The sequence below is a fragment of the Xenopus tropicalis genome, chromosome 2 (assembly GCF_000004195.4).
Source record: "Xenopus tropicalis strain Nigerian chromosome 2, UCB_Xtro_10.0, whole genome shotgun sequence".
Lineage (NCBI taxonomy): Eukaryota > Metazoa > Chordata > Amphibia > Anura > Pipidae > Xenopus > Xenopus tropicalis.
Genome location: NC_030678.2, coordinates 47381983 through 47400305, shown reverse-complemented (window position 1 = coordinate 47400305; position 18323 = coordinate 47381983). Strand labels below are relative to the sequence as shown.

General features: G+C 38.7%; 1 protein-coding gene across 1 annotated transcript in view; it reads right to left on the bottom strand.

The window, feature by feature from the left end:
* The window catches only part of nlk (nemo-like kinase), a 112720-nt gene that overhangs the window by 4307 nt on the left and 90090 nt on the right, over window positions 1–18323 (bottom strand). The window contains 3 exon segments of the mRNA NM_001123413.1: window positions 1014–1212; window positions 2305–2391; window positions 9877–9978. Of these exon segments, the coding sequence (NP_001116885.1) occupies window positions 1014–1212; window positions 2305–2391; window positions 9877–9978 (388 nt within the window).

Below are 18323 nucleotides of genomic sequence, written 5' to 3'. Positions count from 1 at the left end.
CTATTTACTTTCTGCTTTTCACTCTACTTCTTTCCAAACTATCATCTATACTTTTCTCCATTGTTTCTATGAAATAGCCATGGGATAGGCATAAAAGGCAATAAGCTGGGTGAGCATAAAGCTTCATTAGCACCTAGGCCCACTGGAAGTTTCTGGTACCTCGATGGACCAGTCCAACATTGCAGGCAAAGTCAGTGTCATCATACTAAGGGGACAGGCATTTACTGGGCAGTCTTTCCTGCTATTCCACCAAACAGCTACTCTGTATAGTGCCCATTTACCCATTGCCCATTTAAAGGAACAGTAACACCAAAAAATGAAAGTGTTTTAAAGCAATTAAAATATAATGTACAGTTGCCCTGCACTGGTAAAACTGGTAAGTTTGCAACAGAAACGCTACTATAGTTTATATAAATGAGCTGCTGTGTCAACACGGGGGCAGCCATTGAAGCTGGGAAAAAGGAGAAAAGGCACAGGCACATAGCAGATAACAGATAAGCTTTGTAGAATATAATGGGGTTTTATCTGTTATCTGCCAAGTAACCTGTGCCTTTTCTCCTGTAAATGGCTGCCCCCATGGCTACACAGAAGCTTTATTTATATAAACTATAGTAGTCTTTCTAAGGAAAACACACCAGTTGTACCAGTACAGGGCAGCATTACATTATATAGTAATTACTTTTATACACTTTCATTTTTTGGTGTTACTGTCCCTTTAAGTCAACACTCTTTCCCTGCCAGTCTATAGAAAGCTCACATGGGAGCCATTTAGTTCTAATGGTTCATATTTGCCTTTCAGGTATTTTGAAAGAAATGTGAACCCCATTGTAATAGCTGTTGCTTTTGGCTGTACTATAGGCGATTTTATTTACTGAACTGATTTTAGCCCAATAAAATGTTTAATTGATAAAGAGTCTGAAAATAATTTACTAGTTGCTGAACACAGTCATTTCTGTTTTGTTATACCACAAACAATATGAGCTCCTTATGTTACAGTTCAACTCAGTACTTGCCTTTCACCTGCCGAACAGAACTGAGGTTCTTTTCAAAAGTGTCATCAAATTTTGGATTTGTGATAGGCTCGAAATCACTGGTGTAGACCCTCCCAGAAGAAGTTGAAAAACAACATTTGCACATGCAAGTGTGATATCGCAAGCGGCCTTCATCCAGGTATGGGTGAGCCAAGGCATCTTTAGCTGATATCCTTTTAGACTGAAAGAAACAAAGAAACCCGTTTGGTTAGAGTTACACTGACTTTAATAGTAAAGGAAACTGAGAATTCTCGAGCGCACATGGGAGCAACAGCTGATTTCCATTCAGACAAATGATAACGTGCCTGTGGTTTTGGTGGATCTCAGCGATTTTGAGCTCCTGACATTTTTATTTGAAAAAACAGAAAATGGTTTTGGTGAGAAGAAAAAAAAATTGCATATGTACCTTTAATAAATCATCACCCTTATATCTTACATTTCATCTTATCCTAATATGCAGTAGTCACACTCTTTACAATAAAATTGAACATTTTAAATCACTGCCTTGTAAGTAAAATGATCACTAGGGGGCAACAGAGCCTTTGATATTATGACAAATCAAGACATAAATTATTTTTGACAAGCATTTATCCCACATATTGTATAGCCCTGGACTAAAAACTATCAATATCATTTCATTGTTATGATTAATACTTACGCAGCATCAGCATTTTGACTTACTATTCATACCCAAATGCAACGGTTTGACTGTTCATGCTCCTGTTTAGAGATGCTGTAAACATTTCCATAAGTACTGTTCATGAGCAGTTGGTTTAGCAATAATATTATAAGCCAGTTGGCAAATAAAACAACAACAAAAATCCTGTAGGTGACCTTTAATCTGAGTGGGTAACAGAGTTAAGCACAAGCTACATGCTGTTATTTATTGAACTTTATTCTGTTTTGGCATAGTCATGCCTATGCACTGAACTCCGTGTACTAACAGGGCTCTCATGCTTTGCTTCAGGCACGAGTAAACACAGAAAATCAGGTTTTATGCTTGAGGAAACAAATGGCATTCAAAGTGCAACTCACAGAGGGATCTGTGCCTCGTGCCTCTGCTAAATCAGAAGGCTTCTATGGATTGGTTAGGTGGCCCAGAATGAACTGGGAATGCTACAGGGCCCTGCAACATGGCAAGCTTCTGGTACTGAATAAGATGTTGACATATTTCTGTTACAGGATCACTGCAAGCCTTTTCATCTTTCCTATTTATAAAGGCAAATGGTAGCACAGGGGAAAATAACCATGGGAATGGGGAAGTCTTACTTACTGGATCAAAGACCAACATCCTGCAGAGTAGATGGACAGCTTCGTGAGTTGCCTGGCTGGACAGTGTGTACAGGACAGGAAGAGATGGCTGAAAGGACAAAAAGAAATAATGAAGAATAAAGCCTGCTGTGGCCCAGATAAAAGGGCTGCTCTGTGTAACCGCTCTAGCTTAATAAGGATATTCCTGGAGTCAGCAAGCACAGCACTGCTGTCATTCTGATTAAGGGAGAAGCAGTGTGCGACTGCAATGAGCATTCCTGATCTCCCATTGTTCCATGTAATCGCCATAATAACCTTTGGCACTCAGGGGGAATCAGCATTGCATGACATACGCTGTAATGTGTTTAAATAATGACAGATGTACATAAGCAAACACTGCCTCACAAACCACCACACGTAAAATGAACATTATAAATTAAAACCAGTGAGATGCCGAGATAGCTACATATCTAGTAGAATAGCACAGTTTCTTTATTATTATTATAAAGCACCAACATATTCAGCAGCATATTACACATATTTCTGCGTATAAATGCCCCCATGCTGCCTATGCAGAGAACTGCCAACACCGCACTGTTCTCCTGTAATGCCAGGCTGGTGGCAGTGCCATCCTTCCACAGGCCAATTTTAAATGAAAGTACTGCTGGAGCCTATGGAAGCATTGCTCCATCTCCTACCTAGCGTGAATGACAGAATTACACAAGACATTCATCTATGTTGGAGTGCTTCCTTGGGTAAGTAATGCTTGGCCGGGGAGGGTGGAACATCTAGTTTATTTTGGGCCAGTGGCAGAGACGACCTGTCTTTCATTATGAAGGGTTCTTTGGCACCCTTTATTTCCGCTCTTCCTAATCTGATATTTATTTTATACTTGCCTGGAAGAACTCACTGCACATTGTCTAATATGATATTTGTGTTGCCACCCTGTCGGTATTTCACTGGCCAAGGCTGGTGTCGGTTTTACAAATTTACAGTAATTCTGTAATACCCTCAAGCTAAGCCCACAATTTTGCCCCAATCTAACTTTTTTCTTCCTTGATCTGCTCCATAACCCGTCCTCCACCCATCCATATGCAATTTGTACTGAGGCTTGTACCCTTCTGTTGCTGTCCCCAACCACTGGGCAGCAACATAAAAAAAAAAGAAAAATAGCAACCCTACATGTAAATTATTTTATGTGATATGTGCATACAAAGTCATATTTGAGCTAACACCAACTTCTGTACAAGCAAGCATGTATATGGCTGTGGGAGAAACTGACCACCTCGGCAGGGGGCTGAGAAGAAAACAATTTTAGCAATAGCAACACCAAGGGCCAAAATAAAGGTTTCCTAGAACCTCAGTACAGGGCAGCTTCTCCAGACAGCAAGGCAACAGACAATGCATAATCCCAAATAGAGCCCTGCCAGCAGGAGTAAGAATATAGCAGCTGGAATGTGGGCAGAGAATTAATCATGTTTCTAATAGTTATCAGCATAGTTAGCTAATTCAACCAACTCCCACAACGTGTTGTCTTCAGACATTGGTCCATGGACCATTGGCCACAGGAAAGATCGTTCCTACCTACTAACATTCAGAGCTGGATCATCAGATATGCAGGCAGAAACAAAAGCTTGCCTTTGCAAGGCCGATAGACAGGACTATAGATATCCATGACCTACATACATGCATCAGTGCGTGTACGGACCACCTTAAAGGTGGTGGGAGACGAGGCATTCGTTATTAGTAAAAGCATTGGCTATCTGTTGTCTAGTCGATTGGGCTAGATGGAAAATTTTAATCGGGCATCTTTGAAGGTGCCGGAACATCATAATGTTAATACTGAATGGTCAGATAGGGTAAAGAATTCCTTTGTTTTACCTGCATGTCTGATGATTCAGCTCTCACAAACTATTGATCTTTCCTACCACCAATGGTCGTGGGAAACATCATAGTTGTAGTGTGTTTGGCCACCTTTACTCTGAACAACCATTTACCAACAAGCCGTAGGCTCACAGTGTAACCGTTTAAATGTAACCCCTCCCTCACCTTGTTCCATTGCGAAGTAATGGATTCTGGAACACAGTGTCCCACTTCTTTCCAAAGCAGGTGGTGCAGAGATTCTCAGTGCCAGAATCCATCACATTACATTGGAACAAGTTTAGGGAGTGGTTGAATCACTCTGTAAAATTAAAGGCCACATGGGAAGGCCACTGGTCCCTGCAGCACAGACAGGCTAGCCTGGTTTCTTGTCAATTTGTGGAATCAGCAATGTCTGTGTAAAAAAAATAAAACTTTTTTTTAGATTTATTTCAGGAAACTCCAAGAGAGAGTTTATGCAACTGAATAGGTTTATGTCAAAAAGGAGAGTATTATCACAATTCTAGTGAATATTTAAAGGGGAACAATCATAAAAAATATTTTTCTAATATTGAAAATATAAAGTTTTGCACCATTACAAAGTTACGGCTAATTATTATAGCAGCCTCCCATCCCCCACCCTCCAGAATCTCTGGTGTGTGTCACTGACGCAGAAATGTGTGAGTGAATGAGCAGAGTGAAAGCTGATTTGCTGTGGCGTCTCATGAGGCCACACCCCCCAGCAACAAACATGCGCAAAGGGAAAGTAAACGAATGGAGTCGGGCTGGCATCGGCTGGGTCCTGATGAAGTTGCATTCGTACATATAACAGTGTTTATATCTACATATACACAGAACTTCAGGCTCTTTTGCATTTGGGTTTTGTGCTGCTTCACCAGCCACTTGTCACCCTCCTGCAATTTACACACGTAGATACAAATCTTACAGTACTTCAGTAGCCAGATACAGAGGTAACAAAAGAGTGTATAAAAGAGACTTCCTTCATGCCAGTGACATCAATTGCAGCAATATTACAGACCTCTGCACAGGCAACTGTGTGTGTACAGGCACATAGATTCCTGTATGTTGGATTTACAGACACCTCCCTATGTCTCTCAGTCAGAGCTCTTCTATAGACTAACCAGCCAGGCTTTCAAGACTCTTGCCGAGTCTAATAAGGCCCACCTGGTCATTCTGTAGCATTTACTCTGCTATAGCCAGTCCATGTATTCTTAAGAAATGGCTATATATTCTGTTATCGATTTGCTTGCTTACTTACAAGTTACTGTTCCTACAACATTTATTTATAAGTTATACAAAAGGCAAATTGTAGTTTTATGGGAATGTACAACTGGATGCCATAAAGTTATTGTTAAACTACAACTCCCACATCACCTGCCAGCTCACTTGGCATGTATGTTTATAACTGCTGAGCCTTTGTGCTAAATAACTTGATTGCTGCTGCTCAAAAAAGCAAGTGATATGTGGCTCCTTTCATGTCTTTCTCATAAATAACCAAGAAATAGGTTATAAGTTCTAGGTGTTTGTTATTGGCTCAGGTGAGTGAGACGGAAAGTGTCAGACAATGTGAGGGGGAACTGGGTTGAATTTTTCCAGGTTTTCTATGAGATAGAAAAGAATGGCAGGTGGGGGTTGAACTTTAGATGTCCGCTCAGAACACAATTCACATTCATGATAGATCCCCTTTAATAAATATGTTTCACAGATAATATGCACTCTTTATTTATTACAGAAATTTATAAATAAGAGTTTGTGAGCTGTTCGACCCAACCATTTTTTCTTTGACTGCTGCAACCAACAGGCTCACGCTGCTTCCAGGTTTCCCCACTTCTAGCTGCTCGAGTCAGTAATTTGCTATGTACTACTGACACACAGCTTGCTTGCATTATTCACAGTTGGAAAAAGGGGTAAGGTTGAATAAACGAATAAAAACTATTGATTCTCAAAAAAAATGAAACCAATTGAGCAAAATAACTTTAGATAGATTTTTTTTAATAACAGCAGCCGTTTCCCTTTATACCCTCACTAGTGCTACATAGTATCTCTGGCAGATCCTTGTAATGCAGACTTTCCTCCATCGTTGCATCTAACACTTCAAGTATCCTCATGTTTAAACCATCAGTTGCAGCTTTTGCTTCTATTTCATTATTGCAAAATGCCACCTGCCAGTTCCCTTTAATAATATATGAAGATTCAGCAATGAAATCAGGTCTGATTGTAACAGATGGCTATTAAATGAAACAAACATTAAAGGGGGCCATACATTCAGATTTTAGTCTTCTTCTGACTAACTTGGATATCGGCTGTACGTTTAAATGCAACCATCTAAAACTAGCATTCAGACTAAAAATGTAGGATAAAGTCCTAAAAATACAAATCAGAGGATGTTCTGAACATGAAATAGTTGGCCCGCACCAATCTTACGAAAGTGACTTCCATTTGTTATAGGTAGATACACAATCCATGTGCAGCTTTTATGGTTATCCAACCAAAATTTTCTAAGCTATCTGATCAACTAAATGACCATTGTATGAAAATTATCGGGATGAAGTTTGATACCCACACACTGTCTTAAAATTGTATGATTTTGTTGGTACGCGTATGGCCAGTGTAAGTCCAAAATGCAAGATGTTGTGCTTGAGTAGTAAATACAGAAAGCAATTCCCTGGTGCAAGATATCACAGTTATGGCATAAAGGCATAGGATCTATTATCAGGAAATCCATTATCCAGAAAGCTCTCAATTATGGGAAAGCCATCTCCCATAGACTCCATTTTTAAAAAATGTGAATTGATTTGCTTTTTTCTCTGTAATAATAAAACAGTACCTTGTACTTGATCCCCAACTAAGCTGTAATGAATCCTTATTGGAAGCAAAACAATCTGACTGGGTTTATTTAAAGTTCAACTTATTTTTTAGTAGACTTAAAGTGTTATGATCCAAGTTACGATAAGACCCCTTATCCAGAAAATCCCAGGACCTGAGCATTCTGAATAACAGGTCCCATATCTGTACATGTACCACCCAAGCCAGAGGGCTTCTACATGTCAGTGATATTTTGCGTCCAAGGTAGACTTCTTTTTAAAGCTTGTATAGCTTTATGGCCCTGTAATAGCTCTGTACAACCATATTATTCTGCTTCAGTTTGAATTGTAATAGACTCAACTGCTTTCACTGGCTTCAATAATCTTCTTAAGTAACAGACAATTTCTGAGCCTGGGTGAATGTAAGGGCTTTATTGAATTTCTCGTTTCTTGTGCTTACTGATGAAATTGTCGACATTGGTCTTGTGGACATTGTGTTTCCTGCTTTAATGGTTTCTATGAACCTATTTTATTTGCTATGGGGCTTTTTTTCAGTACCTCTGTGTTTTGCTGCGGAGCAGATGGGAGCTGAGGCTTAGGGGTTAGTAATCCTCACTGTTTATTTTCCTCCCGGGAAACAGATTTTTCTTTTCCTTCCTAATGTTTTTATTTGTTGAATGACCCAAGTTTCATGTATGACAAGAGTGCTGGTTATGTAGCAGGGATATTGTCATTTAGGCATAAGGCCAAATGGAAGCCCTGCTTTATCTGTCCTGACTGGGTATTAATGGAGTCAGATGACTATAAATGAAAGTGACAGCATGCTGAATTCCGCTGTGCGCAACAACTGGGTCAACTAATAAAAATGACTACAAAACTATTAAAATACCAGCTACACTTAGATGTTGTTTTCCAATAGTTACTGGCAGAAAAAAGTAAATGTTTAACAAGATTATAATCATGTATTTCATAAGCATAATAATAATAGAAAGCACCAAAATGTCATGTCTGTCCACCCTCTCCCTAACAAACTGACTGCATAAAAAGTGCCAGCGGCCCAGGAAATCAGCAAGGAGACGAACAGCGGAACTCAGATGAAGGGGTGGGACTTGAGCAAGTTTTTGGAAGAAAATAGACCTGATATGTAAGGTAATAATTATGTTGCCTTCTTTTTTACCATGTAAGCGGGAGCAGTGGGAGCAAAGTTACAACTGAAGGTATATGATCGCTATAAATAAATGAAATAGCATCTGAGTAGAGCTGCCAGAGAATTATAATGCCCTAAGACATAGGGGCACAGCTTAGGGCAATGGCACATGGTGCAATTCCCAGCATTTTGCCACCTGTGCAATTTTCTGCTAACTGGGCAAGCAATAAAGTACTCAGATTGCCCCTCCATTAGTAATTGTCTGGATCCAATCAGAGCATCAGGTCAGGTTATTATTGCCTGACCTGTGGATGATTTGTTGGGGTCTGGGCTATTACATACATATTCAAATAAAAAAAATGACATTCGCTTTCTCAAGGCTGAAATCACTGTATCGGGTATGGTGGATTTGCAATTAATTCCAGTTAGCACAAAGCCCAGATATTGTGAATACACACACACACACACACACACACACACTTCCCACCAGGAAAAAAGAACAGCATATGTTTTCTACACGACTAAAGCAGTTCATGTATATTTAGAGCTTTCTAAACCGCTACATGATTCTTCTTCTGAGAATCCATCAGGGTACAAAAAAACCCCGTATCATTATTGTAATTTTCCGTTTCCCTGTGATCCAGGTAATATTTAATTAGATTTTTGTGCCATTATTAATAGACTGTTATACAATCCATGACAATGAGTAAATACTTATTTAAAAAAGGTAACCTTGCAGGTAACCTTAAAATATCAGTATTTTTTGTATAATAAACTTTTTGCTCAGCAAATACAATCAGACTCCCTGGGAAAAACTTTCTCCTTGAGGGACTGCAGCTTTCTAAGCGTTTAGCACTGTTAAACATAAAGTATAAAGCAGTCCCGATCTCCCAGTGTGTGTGCCCTCGACTCTGCTCACCATTCCCACATCACCGATTTGCTCCTTCCCTCCCAGTGACTTCTGAAGGGGCGGGTACTGATCATGTTGCTAAGCAACAGACTACTTCAAAAGTCAACCATGGTTCCCAAGTACAAGTCCTTAAATAGCCCAATCAATAAAATGTTAACCCTTTAACAGTATATTAGAAAGAAAATGAATCTACTTTGGAAAGCCTAAAATACAAGATTTACCAAATAAAAAGAAACAGCGGTCGGAATAAAAGAATTGAACACTAAACTGAACTGAAAAAATTTACGCTTTTGTTTTAATTTGGAGAGAAAAAAAAAAAGAAGCACACGTTAAAATCTAGCATATTTTTCCTAATACTGTTACATATTCATGAATCATATCAACCCCTGCAATAATTTAATTGCAAGGGATGTTATGCAAAATGTTCCTGTATATGCAAAATATTCTTGTACTAAGAAAGGCTTTCATCCTACTGGTATATAGGCAGCCATGAGTGACTGTTTTTTTATCAGCACTCAACTAATACTTACTAGTAACTAACAAATACTCACTAATTAGTCATACTAATACCCATTGTATAATTAATAGCGTATCGGTCCCCTAACATGCCATTCAGCGCATAACACTAATAAGGTGCTCCTTTGACAAAGTATGATGCAACATTATTTTCTCTAAAAGACCCTTGGTAACTGATTTAGTAAGAAATGTGATTTCTTTTACAAATATAAACACAGGACATATCTCTCTACATCTGCTTTTATTCTAACACAAACATTTAATAAATACAGCCTCCTGGCATGTTTCATAGCTTCTACTATACAAAATCTGAGCAACACAACTCAATTATTGTACCTGTTTATGAGGACTCCTGAGTATGTGTGCCTTGGCTCCTTCACAAGCCGTTCTCATTGCTTCTAGTGACGGTGTACCCAACAAATCAGTGATTAAGTCCAACTGGAAGGAAACAGAAAAAATTAAGAAAAAATATTACTTCAAACAGTATTTTTAACCATACAATAACAAAAATTAACAGTAAAGCAATTTCAATAGCACTTTTCCATTACTAGTCAGGGGCAAATTACTATAGGCTCAGTTGGAAGAAAAATAATATGCATTAATTTACTGCTATTCCCATAACCAGGTGTAGATGATGCAGATGTAGCAGAACTGCTATCATTCTATATTGCTGATATTAATTTAAAATTATGGCAGGGCTGTGGACTCCTACTAAATTTAAATAGGAATAAAAAAAAAAATAAAGCAAGTTTGAATGTCCCAATTCACAAACAGTCATAATTAATTACTTCTCTGCTATAAGAATAAAGCCCAATGAACGCAGTGCATAAACGAACACGTTGAGTGACCATGAAGCATGCTTTTCATTGACTGTATGAATGTATAAAATACATTAGCATATTAAAAATAGAGGAGTCGGAGTCGTGGAGTCGGAAGTATCAGAAACTGAGGAGTCGGAGAATTTATCTACCGACTCCACAGCCCTGAATTATGGTGAGATTTGGGCTGAAAAACATTTGGAAACTCACCTCATATATAAGTAATCATATTAGTAGACATAGTGGCCGTGGTCAAATACAGAAGCCCACAAACTATGACCATACCCAGTAGCACAATGCTAGACTGGCCATGGTCTTTTCCAGGGGAAGCATCCCTAATAAACAGAGAAAGTATGGAGATATGGTGCTCTGAGTCTATTACACTGCATCAATTTACCAGTCTGTGCATCCCAGAGAAAACAAACTGATTACTGCTACCCACCATAACAAAAGTATACAATGAAAATCCCAAAAGGACAAAAAGTAAAGCTGCAAAAGAAACTACAATTCACTGCAGTTACTAATACCATCCAAGCTGTGCACTGTGGGAATCTAAGCAAACTTTCTGCACAGTCCTTAACTAAATGGGGAGACGTCATTCACAATAGATGAAAAGTGTTTTACAGAAAAGCATGTATCATGGGACCTCTATCAATGCCCTGTTTTGTTTTGTTTTGTATCCTTTTCCTTATGTACAGGAGGACATGTTGGACCTGTAAGCAGGCACACATCACAAAATTAATTTTTCAATAGACTACATGGAAAAGTCTGGACCGGTATTTTAACAACAACTAAAACTATCTGTTGTCTGAAAAATGCTTTGGCAAGGACACTATGCAATAAGAAAGGACAATATAAATATATTTCCCCTTAATACCACTAAAATCATATGCAATAACCAACAATGAACAATATGTATTGTTATATACACTGAAAAGTAGCATAGCAATTTTGTATGCTAAAAAAAAAAACGTACGTATAACAGCATGCAAGAAATGTATAATATTACATTAAGTACTAAGTATTAAGTACTGACAGTAAGAGCGTAATTAAGTGTATAAACATAAGCAGCCTTGGGAGTTTAAATGGACTGTAATCTCACATAAAAAAGCTAAGCTCTTACAGTTCAAAATGTAGTATACTTTTAGAGATGTCTATAAATTCTAGCTGCCACAATATTCATGTAGAGGTTTGCCACTGTAGCCCAACACATTATATTCAACTGAACACTTGTGGGTTGGAAGTGGCCCTCCAAATGAATTTAAATGCCCCCAGTCTGCTCAAAGGCTCCACAGACTTCACTATATGAAATTTCATTCAGACTGTATGACATCTTCATTTTAATATAATCCAGCCCCCACACAGGCTACATAAGAAATAATCGACCCGCTACATGTAATACGTTAGACAGCACTGTCTTAAAGGATAGGTATTACTTCAAGATTTAAAAATGATGAAAACAGCAGCACTCCGGTTGTTTTGAAAAAAAATGTGAAACTTTACTCAAGTGTCAAAACAACCGGAGTGCTGCTGTTTTCATCATTTTTGTACTTGTTTGCCCGGGCAGTAGGTACAGCATGCACCTGAGGCTACAAGGTGCTATTTTCACTGTGCACATGTTAAGCACATGTTAAGATTGCTTACATATGTCTATGTTTCTGAGCTGTGAGATCCCTAGTTGAAAAATGTATTAGGTTTCAAGATGACTTCTGGCGTCACATCATCTGTTGTGATGGGGAAACCCTTGAACACTGCACAAATAGCAATTCTGTTACTTTTACCAACATTTGCCAGTTATTTGCCTACAGAGCTGAGTAACCCCAAATGACCCTGAATGGCAGGTGTGCCACTGTACAGATGATAGAGTTAAAAAAGATCCTCTGGCAAATGTACCTGTCAGGCAAAGAAAAGGATATAATTCACCCTGTGTCATTCGAGGTTTGCGCACCTGGCCCTTAGTGCTTGCCAAAGAATTGTTGTGAATGCTGCAGTGCTAATCGGAACAAAGCCTCCCCCGAGGACAATAATTGCAACAAAACTGCTCAGAGATACTTGTTCGGAACAAGTGTCACCTGGGTATCCATGGCCTTTATATAAGGAATAAAAAGAATAATATGGTAGCTTTGCTTTCTTTCGCTTCTCTCATATCCCCCTATGTAATAAAAGGCAGTAAGTTTGCCCAGTAGCAGTAACCCATAGCAACCAGTAAGATGTTTGCTTTTAAACTGATTACCAGTAAATGTTACCTGCTGATTGGTTGCTACTGGTTACTACACCTCACCAAACTTAGTGCCTTTTATTACATAACCCCAAAAGAATCCCATCTGGAGCTTCCTCCATGGAGCATACAGATTTACACAGTGCAAATGTCTACACACTCACTGATTACACAGGAACTGCACACATGGAACACACAAAGGGGTGTTTTTATTATCACTGGTGATGTTGCCTGTAGCAATCAATTAGATATTTGCTTTTGTTCTCTAACTTGTAGGTGACTGTTCCAATCTTATTGCTGATTGGTTGCTATGGGCAACATCACCAGGTATATTTGTCTCAAATGTTAATAAAAAGACCCCTAAACGTCAAATGCTACAAGCAGGATTCTCAAGCGCAGCCAACGAGGGTGCCTTAAATAAAGGTAAAGGATGGAGGGGGCATGGTGCTTATGGACTGGGAAGATCACTGGAAGGATAATGAGAATCTTGTAAATACAGTGTGACAGGGATTATACCCGAAATGAAATATCTATAAGTCTGACCAAGGCTACAGGTTGTACCATAGTAACTGAGATAGGTACTGTTTCATTACTACAGAGAAGAAGAAATCATTTTTAAAAATTTGAATTATTTGATTAAAATTGAGACTATGGAAGATGGCCTTCTCGTAATTCAGAGCTTTCTGGATAATGTATATACTTGTACTAGCTTTTTGCTACTGACATGGATCGTATTTTCAACAAGCATTTTCTATGAAATGAAAGGTCAAACATTAACAAAAACATTCACAGTTTTGTGAGAATGCTGTGATTTATTTGTGAAATATAAATGGTCTGTTTTCTTTATTAAAAGAAAAAACAAAATACATGTGAAACATATTTTGAATTAGCCAGCATCCAACATTTCCTCATTGGGGGCACTAGTTATGAAGAAGCAAGTGAAGCTGACCTACTGTATATACCAAGCCTAGGGACAAGAGTCAGGGATTGGGAGAAGATTGTTTCCACCCCTGGGGTCTCCCTAAAAGTCAGTTCATGAGAGTGAGAACAACAGCTGCCAGACACACTCTATGAAAATGGATGCTGAAAAATATGTTGCAAAAGGGTCTCTAAGAACAGTGTAAATTGAGATTGATAATGTACAAACTGGCAAGTAGAGAAGCAAGACTAAAATGATACCTTTTCCCACATATGCCGTTTAGTCTAATACAGTACAACAGGTTATAATGAGACATTTTGGTACATTTTTTACAGACATTTACTGACTGACAGATGCAGAGCAGCTGTAATAAAATAATCTTGGATAGTAGTAAGAAACTGCTCAGGGGCTTTTATGCATCTGATGTCATAACATCATTTATATATTAAATGCCCATGAACCATGTACTGTGCTGAGAAAACATCTAGACAGGTCAAAGTCAGATTGGATGAACAAAAGAGCAATATTAAAAATGCTGAAAGTTTCACTGAAACTTGCACCAATCACCATTCTTGAATAAATAATACAGTAGGTATTTTGGCCTCGCCATCAGTTACCTGAGTCTGCTTTTGGTTTTTATAGCCCTCGGAAAACCATCTGGATGCACTATGATTGCAGTCTGAAAAGGTATACCAGTACTGAAAAGTAGGGATGCACTGAATCCAAGATTCGGTTCGGGATTCAGCCAAGATTCTGCCTTTTTCGGACAAATCTTTTACAAGGGATTCGGGGGTTCGGCATCCCTACTGAAAAGTACATCAACCACTTGACACTGGCAGTAAAAAACAGATTTTGGCCAGGAAATTAGCATTTGACAGTAATTTGGGCTAACAATTGAAAATGATGGGGTGCAAGTGGTATCCGCATTCAGTCAGGATAAGTGCTGGTGCCTAATGGTATTTTATTGTTTTCAACCAATGAGATATTCATATTGTCAGTACTAGCACTGTTGGCAAGCCTTCAGCCGATAAATTAATTTGATAACACAAATTTCCATTTAGAAATGCCACAGAGAAGACCAATAAGTTGCAGATCAAAAGTACTTAAGAAATCTTAGAAATGTTGCATGAAACCTTTGATCTAATTTCAAAGCTTGCTATTCAGTATTTCCAAACAAGTGCATAAGGAATCACAGTGACTGAACAAATACTTGACTACTTTGATGTGTAGGTGCAGGAATGCGTGCAGTGGGTCCAACACTAATGATCAGGTTATTCAAATCTAATTACATTTTGTTTTGTCAATATCTGACTTACCACAATCAACAGTATTCATTCATTTTCTGGAATGTTGTATTAAAACGTGGGTGTGAGAATATTTAGCCATATTTTTTGGCTAAACCCTCGGGGGGGGGGGTAGGCAAAGTGAGGACGATGGTCAAAAACACAAGTGTATGTATATTCTGCCAGGAAAAATGTCAGGGCACCTAAAACATTAGTGGGTTTGTTTATACATTTTTGAGTTTCTGAATTTGAGTTTGTTTGTCTAAATTGAATATACTCGCATATCGAATTTTCACTTAATTATTAATGAGGAAAACTTGTTTTAAAAAAACTCAAACACAGCGCTGTACAATTTCTTTTATGGGCAACAATTTAGCTGTTTAAACCCCATAGTTTAGAAAAAAAGGCAAATATACCCACAGTGCATCTCTCCTGCACCTAGACCCAAGCGCATGCACAGCAGCTCGTGTAAGAATTTGGCGCATTAACCACTGTCAGAAGAATGCGTTTGTCTCTATTAACAGCAGCACAGGCACAGATTTGCACTTGGAAAGCCAGTCCTCCCTTCGCATTGCGCCAATGGTAACAGTGACATGGTTACCATGGAGAAGCAAGCCAAAAGCAGCAAGACAGACACTGATCAGGAGATACTTAGTTCTTAGTATTCTTCTGCACCTATCGGCTCTTTTCCCTGCAGTCTTGCCATTTAATAACGCTAGGGGCAGTGGAGAAATTTGGCACATGCGCATAACAGTGATATATGCTTAGCAAACATGGCATAGCAGCAGTTCCATGTATAAGAGGGCACTGCAGGAGAAAATATAGGTATTAATCAAAACAAAGTTAGCGATCAGCTACAGCAAGAGGGGCTTTATCAAATAACAGACATGGGCTAAAGGGTTTCCTTGTCCTTTAATACATCACACTCTAGGTTTGGTTGCTAACTTTGAAGTGAGTCCTTTCAGAATTTAACCCTTGACAGACTACAGTACTGGTATGGGACCTGTTTTTTTTGTTCATTCATTATATCTTAGGATCAAGTACAAGCTACTGTATTATTATTACATAGAAAAAGAAATTCATTTTTAGAGTCAGGATTGATTGATTATTCGATAGGTGGAAATAGGGGAAAGACAGTGGACACCAATGAGGAACCAGTTAATGAATGTGTCATTTTTACATTTTTTAATGTCAAGAGACATTTGAAGGAAAAAAAAAGATCCAGAATCCAGGGTGATATTCTCCCAAGGGCACTAAAAAGAGCATAGTTCTGTGGTTGCCAAATCACTTTACTTGGCCTTACATGATTCTTTGATGCCTGGCATAGTACCAAGAGATTGGAAAATTTCTAAAAGCAACGGCATTATTCAAAAAGTGATCCAGCCCTTAGCCACAGAACTATACAGGCCTACAGTAGCTTCATAGCTCCCAATTGTCCCAATTTTGGCGGGACAGTCCCTCTTTTGACAACTCAACCTGCAGTCCTTGATTCTTACTGAAAAGTCTCTCATTTCATTTGATCTCCTGCACTGAATGCTAAAAAAAAAAAAAGATACAAATGTTTCTTAAACTTAATTAGCTAAAAAAGTAGCTTATGTCAGAGATAAACAAAGTTAACAAGCCACACCTGCACTGAGATACAACTGTAATTAATAAGCTAAACAGGTCTCTTGGGGGAACTGAGACTTGCAGCTTAAAGAATAAGCAAACCTTTTTTTCTATCAGTAAAATTACTCTAAACAGCCTCTAGAATTACCTACCCTTGTCCCAGCATTCTGTCTGACCTGGTTCCTCAGTTAGAAGTTGATCGTTTCCTTTGCTTCCTTGTGCAGAGTGAAGCCCGCCCCCACTTCGTGTTCAGGTCTCTCATCAAAAAAAAAAAAACCCCTGCTAATGCACAGAGTGGCTCCTGCTGCCTCCAGACAGTGTCGGACTGGGACCTCAGAAAACCTGAGGCCATAGGCCCACTCTCCAAACTATTTTTCTTCCTTTACTCTTTATTCTCCCTGTCTCTTTTATTTACATGCTAGCATCTATTCTTCCATCTATTTTTCCTCTTTGTTACCATTCAGAAATAGGGAATGACCATGAAACAGGCCAAATGGTCAGGAGCAGGAGGGCCCACTGACCCCTGGGCCCACCGGGAGTTTTCCTGGTATCCTGGTGGGCCAGTCCGACACTGCCTCCAGGCATGCCCAGAAGGTTCTCCAGGTCGACTACAGTAGTCGAATTGAAGAGAGAACTGAACAGGAAGTGGGGGCGGGGCTTCACTATGCACAAGGAAGCAAAGGAAACGATCAACTTCTAACTGAGGAACCAGGTCAGACAGAATGCTGGGACAAAGGTAGGTAATTCTGGAGGCTGTTTAGAGTAATTTTACGGATAGAAAAAAAAGGTTTCCTTATTCTTTAAAGGGCGATTTCAGCTTTTTAATCAAAACTGTAATAACACATAAAACAACCCCTAGAAATGTGTTGACATTTTAAATACGCTGCCAAATTTAGTCAAATGGGAGTGGTATTTAGGGGGTGTGGTTGCAAAAACGGGCGCAGTCAAACAAATTTTGTGGCATTTCTTTTTGTCCCTCTTTTCAGTTTCAAAATGTTGGGAAGTATGTAGCTTTACATATGTGGTTGGAATATTTTTGGAGAGGGTATTAAGGGATAAGAATCTGAAAGCATTTCAATTCTCAATTATATGATTATGAGCCAACATAGCTGTATGGCCAATAGATCCTGCTAAAAAAATGTAAATATCTTTTAAAAGGAGGTAAGCAAAAAAGCAGACCTAGGTTGAATCAGGTTGCAGCTTATATAATTTAAAGCATTTAATACAGCACCAAACAGAAGGTTATAGATTGAAAAATATTAGGCTTTAAATTATTATTTCTGCTTCGACAGAGTTCAATGGAACATTTTCTAGCGGGACCAACGCTAATGACTGGAGTAACTAAAGGATCTGTCCTTGGCAAACTCGTTTTAAATGTATTCGTAAAAGAGCTTGTTGGACAGCATGCACTGTATCTGTATTTGCTAATAATGCTAATTAAAATACTAATTAACTAATTAAATGAGATTCTATAAAGGATGTGTCCACTTTTTAGAGTAATAAAAATAAACTACTGTACAAGGCAGAAAAATATTTAATGGGGTTTAAAAAACCATACCTAATATTCCTCTCCAAGCCAATCCAACAAACGTGGATCAGTTTAAATGTGTGTGCATTTACCCGAATCTGTCATTCCTCATGGCAAGACATAAACATGTATCATTTCTAAAAAATGCACAGTACATAACAGTGTGCCCACAGTAGCATAATCAGCTTCACAGGAGGAATACAAAGAAAGAAGAACAATACTGTACAAATAATCTATTTGATTTTTGAATCTGTGCCTGTGTCCTGTAAAATTGGCACTTAGTTTAACGCAGGGATGTTCAAGTGTTGACTTACCAGATATTGCTAGGCTATAGTTTTCCATATGCCATATCTGCGGAGAGTTGTAACTATACAGCAATTGAAGAGCTACAGCTCGTAGATCCCAGGTT